At 48.2% G+C, this 6,408-nt stretch overlaps 1 protein-coding gene across 2 annotated transcripts in view; it reads right to left on the reverse strand.

Annotated features, from left to right (window-relative positions):
* Positions 1 to 1,377, reverse strand: part of Hormad1 (HORMA domain containing 1) — a 29,697-nt gene extending 28,320 nt beyond the window's left edge. For both annotated transcript variants that reach the window (XM_055603850.1, XM_055603849.1), the window contains exon 1: positions 1,332 to 1,377. In XM_055603850.1, the coding sequence (XP_055459825.1) occupies positions 1,332 to 1,367 (36 nt within the window). In that variant the 5' untranslated portion in view covers positions 1,368 to 1,377. The remainder of the gene's footprint in view (positions 1 to 1,331) is intronic.
* Between the last annotated feature and the right edge of the window lie 5,031 nt (positions 1,378 to 6,408).

A 6,408-nucleotide genomic window follows, 5' to 3' on the forward strand; every position in this document is an offset into this window, starting at 1 on the left:
CTCTCTTTTTCTTTTTTTAGACAGGCTTTCTCTGGGTAGCCCTGGCTGTCCTCGAACTCACTCTGTAGACCAGGCTGACCTCAAACTCAAGAGATTCTCCTGCCTCTGCCTCTCAAGTGCTGGGATTAAAGGCGTGAGCCACCACTACCCTTTTAGTAGCTTCTCAATCATCCTGAGTAACAGGGTTAAAAGCAGCTCTGACAAGGCATGGTCACTATAATTTATGAAATAGTAGGTGCAACTATTTTACATCTACAGAGATATGAGGTGTAATACATTGCTGGCCTACAGCTATAGTGCTCAGGGTACAAGTTAAAAGGCATCACTTTAGACTTGACTCTACTTTTCAAGCAAAGAGTCTGAAGGATGGTATGATAAAACTCTGTAAGGAAATGCACTTTGCCTGGGGGGTGGAGGCCCATACTTTTAGTCCTAGCACTTGGGAGGTAGGAGGCAGTTGGATTTCTGTATGTTCGAGGCCAGCCTAGTCTACAGCTTGAGTTCCAGGACAGACAGAGCTACACAGAAATCCTGTTTCAAAAAACAAAAACCAAAACAAACCAACCAAACAAATAAGAAAGAAATGCATTTTGGGACTGGACAGTGGCAAGATTGCCTGCTCTTCCAGAGGACTCAGGTTTCATTCCCTGCACCGATATGGTGGCTAACAGCTGTCTCTTTTAACTTTAGTTCTAGGGATCTGATAGCCCTGTACCCACATAGTGAAGATATACATGCGGGCAAAGCACCTGTGCAGAATAAATAACTAGAAAAGGAATGTTCTTTGAGCCAGATGCAGTGGCACATGCTTTAATTCCTGTGCTCAGAAGGCAGAGGCAGGTGGACCCCTGTGAGCAGAACCTGGCCTACTAGAGAGTTCCAAGCCAGCCAGGGCTTTACAGTGAGATGCTGGTTAAAATAATAATAGTAGTAGTAGCAACAACAAAGGTAACAAAGAGAAATGCACAGTTAGATAGGATTTTCTGTCCTTTAGGGGCACAGTTCTAAACACTCCCTCTCTTCATGAACAGTACTAGGTTCATACGCAGGTGGTCAAGGGGAAGGAAGCAGGATTCAACCTTTTTTGTTCTTTACGACGGTCAGATTTGGCTGGTGAGAGCTCCAAGAGAGAAAGGAGATGCCACTGAGTGAGCAACTTTCAGTAACATACCAAATGTCCGAAAGAATTCTGCATTACTTCTTTAGGTACAGGGTGTTCTGATGTCATTAAAGCCTCAAATACTTGACTCTTATTAAATGGTAAAATAGTTACACTTCAAGAAAGAAGAAACGCAGCAAAGTTAATCACATTAAGTCATAAGAGATCATACCATTGAAGCTGTCCTCTGCATCTGCATAGTAGCCATCTTCCAAGAAAATATTTTCTTCAACCATGTAACACAAATACAAAATTTAATTTTTTATCTCTAAAATTCTACTTTATTACATATAAGACTTTTATCTTAACAAATATAAGAATTTTACTTAAAATGAAATCATTAAAAATGTCAGTGTATAGCCCCAGGATACAGTACATGTCTGTAATCCTAACACTTGGGAGGCTGAGGCAGGAGAATCACAACTTCAAGTTTATCCTTGGCTGGAGAGCAAGTTTGCAGACCAGGCAAGACTGCCTGAGACACTGTTTTTTGGTGGGTTTGTTTTTGGGAGGAAGGGCTGTTTGCCTAATTTAAAAAATATTTCTATAATAACATTCAAATCAGGTGAGTCCTTTTTCAGGCTCAGTATGCATTGCTACTCTGGAACTATAAAAAGACAGGGGCAGGGGCTGGGAGGAAGATGGCTCAGAGATTAAGAGCACTGGCTGTTCTTCCAAAGGTCCTTAGTTCAATTCCCAGCAACCATGTGGTGGCTCACAACCATCTATAATGAGATCTGGCGCCCTCTTCTGGCATGCAGGTGTACATGCAGACAATACTGTATACACAATAAAATCTGGGGGAAATGACAAAGCAGGGAGGGTATATGATGGCTCAGCGGGTAAATGAGCTTGCTTCCAGCCTGATGATCTGAGTTGGTAGGACCAACGTGGTGGAGAGAAAAAGATTCCCACAAGTCGTTCCCTGACTTCTATGTCACACAGCATGTTCATAGGCTCCCTGCCCTAAAATGTAACACATTTTTTAAGTCAACGGAAAATAACAGATTAAAAAATATATATATATACATATTTTTTTTTTTTTTGAGACAGGCTTTCACGTAGTCCAGGCTGGCCTCCAACCCTACGTAGCCAAGAATGATCTTGAACTTTCTGGGGGGGAGGGGTGTCCCTCTCTAGACCAGGCTGGCCTCAAATTCAGAGACCCACCCGCCTCTGCCTCCTGAGCGCTGGGACTAAGGGACTGGGACCTTGACCTTCTGGTCCTCCTGCCTCCACCTCCCCAGTGCCACCACGCACCACTTATTCTAAAGGTTTCGGGACCAGGTCTCCCCAGCGGCTCCGGCCAGCCGGTAACGGACGCTTGCGTGACCTCGGCGCCCGAAACCCGCCCGCCTGTTAGGTGCGTTAGTGACCGGGGGTGCCCAGCCAGCTCGGCAGGCCCATTCAATGCCCTGGCACTCCGGTCCCCGTTTGGGCCGTCATCAAGACAGTTAACCACAGTCCGGCGGGAGTCGGCCGCAAACGCGGCTGGAGGCCGTTAGTCCTATGGCGGCGGGGAGGCCGTGGGGACCCGAGCACGCAAAAGCTCTCAGCGCCCGCCCGCCCGCCCGCCCTTCCCAGACCGGAGCCCCGGGGGAGGCGCGGGCCGCGGCCGGGAGCCCGGGGAGCTGGAAAGCGACCACCACCCAGCCCAAAAAGAAGCCTATATTACGCAACGCCGGGGAGACGCGGCAGGGAGCGACCGACCCGGACGAGCCTCGCCGTGCGGAACTCGCCTCAGCACGTGCGCCGTGCGCATGCGCCTCAACCGCCTCGCGCGCGCGGGCAGCGCCCTTCGACCTCGGGCGCCGTTCCCGCCCAAAGCTGCGCAGGGCCTGCCGGGAGCGCGTTGGCCGGGCAGAGCATGCCCCGCACGCCGGGCTCTCCGGGCCCAGCCTCCCCCGGTGTCCCCCGGCGCAGTCGGCAGGGCACAGCGGCCCAGACGCCTTGCTCTACGCCCTTCGATGCTGCTGTCAGACCTGCCGTGTGTTGAAGGGTCCCCGAGGATGTCGCCGAGGAAATGAGTTGCTCCACCAGTCCGATTAACTTCGATTTTTATCTCTGCTTAATAAGTTGTTTTTAAAAGCCGTGGCGCACGCCTTTCATCCCAGCCCTGGGGAAGCAGAGGCAGGCAGGTCTCTTGAGTTCGCCTGGAAAGAGCAATCAATAGGCTAACAAAAAACACAAATATATAATTAAAAAAAAAAAAAAAAGGAATCGGTTTAAATTTCTAGTTTTTCTTTTTTGTTTGTTTTGTTTTTGAGACAGGGTTTCTCTGGGTAGCCCTGGCTTTGTAGACCAGGCTGGCTTCGAATTCAAGAGTTCCGCCTGCCTCTGCCTCCTTGGGTGCTGGGATTACAGGCGTGCACCGACGGCGACCACCTCTGGTACTATTTGTGTGGGGGTGCCCTGTGGCTCTCATTTGGAGGTCACAGGACGTGGGCATGCTCACACCACAGCACTGAAGTGGTCCAAAGATAACTTGGAGTCAGTTCTCTCCTTTCGCGTGAGTCCAGGAGTCTAGCTGAGCTGTCAGGTTTGTTAGCAGGTACTTTTACTGCTGAGCCATCTCACCCGCCTCAATTCTTCCGTTTTTGACACGCACTCTCCCTATTTAGCTGAGGTTGGCTTTGAACAGCCACCCTTTCAACCTGCCCCCAGCCCCCCCACCAGACTTACAGGCATAGGTCGCCATCTTAGATACCGCTACCACTCTAACTGGGGACCGTGGCTAGCTCTGAAAACACATTTATGCCTCATTTAGAAACAAAGCGGTGATTTTTTTCAGTCCTGGCATTTGAGTGTGTGGATAGTAGCTGAGACAAGACGCTGCCAAGCTGCTGCTCCTTCATCAGCTGCCCAGAGGACCACCAGCACTGCTTTGTTAGGCCTAGATGAGCCTAATTTCGAGAAGGGATGAAGAGAACTCAGGAGACAGGTCTCGATGCAAAATCGCAAGAGGTTTATTTTGACCATTGCGCAATGGGGTCACCCCTGCTGGTCAGCAAGGAGTGGCACCGGGAGACAAAGACCTTAGGTTTTTAAAAGACAAAGGGTGGGAATTTCCAGGGGTTGCAATCTTGGCAATTCAGGATTGAATGAGGTATTTAACTTTTAAAATAATTGGTTGGTTCTGGGCACCCTTAGGTCCGGTCAGCCCTGTCATAAATATCTGATCTTCAAGTCAGTTTGGAATTTCCTGCCATATGAGATATAGCTGCAGTTAAAGGTGAGAGAATGATTAACTCATCCCGTGTCTATTCTGAGGAGTGGGGGCTACAGGCTTTGGTCAAAAGTCAGGAGCTATTCAGAAGGATTGGGGCCATTTGGCCCAGTTTCCAAACAAAGTTTATCTCACAGGCACCGGCCGGTGATTTTCTCTCCACTTAGTAGAGATCTTTGCTTGTTCTCTTCCTTATCTCTGCCCTCACAGATGGCTAATGTCAGGAACTTTTACATTCCTCGGCTCTCTGGGGAAGCACTAAGAGGCTTTAATTAACATGGGCCTAAAACGTGAAAATATAAGTTATAAGGCAATTTAAAAAAAAAAAAAACATAGGTCACAGAGTTAGTCTGATTCTTTCAGCTTCACACAGCTGGTCTGTGAAAACAGTCCCCCACTGTCTCTGCTGCTCATGGGTAAAGGCGTTCCCACCAAGCCTGATAAGGCTGAAGGAGAGAACCAGTTCTGCCATCTGTGGCCTCCACGTGTGCACCCTAGCATGTATGTCCACACAGGAAAATAAACATTAGGAAAGACCCAATTCCAGAGGGAAGAAAGCTGTCTGAGAGAGCTAATGGAACCTAGTTCTGGTGTGGGCGGTTTCAGAGGCCCCATAATTCAGTAAAAGAATAAAGACTAGTGTTGGTATTAGTTGTTTTTTTTTTAACTCTTTTATTTACATTTCTTATATTTATGGTTGTGAGCCTAGCCTTTAACGGCTGAGCCATCTCTCCAGCCCTACATTTCTTATGTAAATAAAGCAGTTTTTTCTTAGCTGCTTCTTGCTGGTTAGGGTCATCGGGTTCCTTGGAGCCAGTCCAGTCCTCGTTTCAGGAGACCCTCAACTTCTTGTCTCACAACAGCAACTAGGAGCCACAGTGGGGGAAGCAGGAGCAGCCTCGTTCTTGCTCCAAGCTCCACTCTCTGAGCTCTGGCATTTATTCTCTCCCCAGAATCCTCAGATTCAAACTATCTGCAGCTGGCAAATAGCCTGCTGCTGTGGACCATCTGAATCGGTCCCACATCCCACACCTGGGACCAAAACAATAACGTGTAAATCCACATTTCCCCCTTTTCTGTTTTTTTTTTAAGCTATTCTTTTAATATAAATGAAACTTGACATTTATTGTTTTCTTAGAAGAAAATAATCGAGGACCAGCGTTTTCTTTTATCACCTGATGGCTTTCGGCTCCTCTTGTCTGGATTGACGCATACTTTTTGCTGTTGAGCCTCGAGCTAGGTCCCTGGCGGTCAGAAGTTACCCAGACATTCTTGCGGAGAGCCCAGTGCTGCCAGGAACGGCTCACTCGCCTGTCTGTCTGGCAGAACCCACCGCAGCGTTCTGAGCTAACACACCGGCCATTTTAAGCTCTGACACAGCATTGAGCATTTGGCTATCTAAAGCTTTGGCGGCTGACGGGAAAGCTAACGGTGTCAGTCTCAGCCTCTGGCAGCTCAGTTTGCTCAAGATTAACGTGTTTTCTTTTTAACCTTTTGCCTTTTACCTTTTCAGCCTTCTGCTCATCCCGGCTCCCCAGCCTGCCCAGAGGCTGTGGGAATTTGACCCCGAAAGTGCGTGGAGCAGGACTGGGTGGCAATTGTGAATTCCAGCCCTTAGGTACCAGGCATTCTCCCTTTACCAAAGACACTTGTGCTTTCAAAGTATTTCAACCTCTACTCACTAATTTTCTAGTTGCATTGCCAACTCTGCAATGAAACAAAACCAGAGAAGCCCCTCTGGGAGGAAAGCCGGGATGAAAGCAGCGGTAGCGGCCGCAGTAAACTTCTGCTCCTATCCTGAACCGGCATATTCTCTCCGCACCCGACTGTCTCCTCTATGCCATTACTCATTATTTTAAGCCCAACGTCTGGGCGCCAGACTTGAATTTTGTTTTTAGGATCAAAGAAGGTGGAAATCTTACACTAATGTCTTACCCTGTATTTTTCTCACAGTTATAAACTTCCCAGAACTTTCCTAGCATTACATTGCTTGTATTAAGAACCTCGTCAGAGAGACAGATAT

This window comes from Psammomys obesus, unplaced genomic scaffold, assembly GCF_907164565.1.
Source record: "Psammomys obesus unplaced genomic scaffold, mPsaObe1.curated_primary_1811, whole genome shotgun sequence".
Taxonomy (NCBI): domain Eukaryota; kingdom Metazoa; phylum Chordata; class Mammalia; order Rodentia; family Muridae; genus Psammomys; species Psammomys obesus.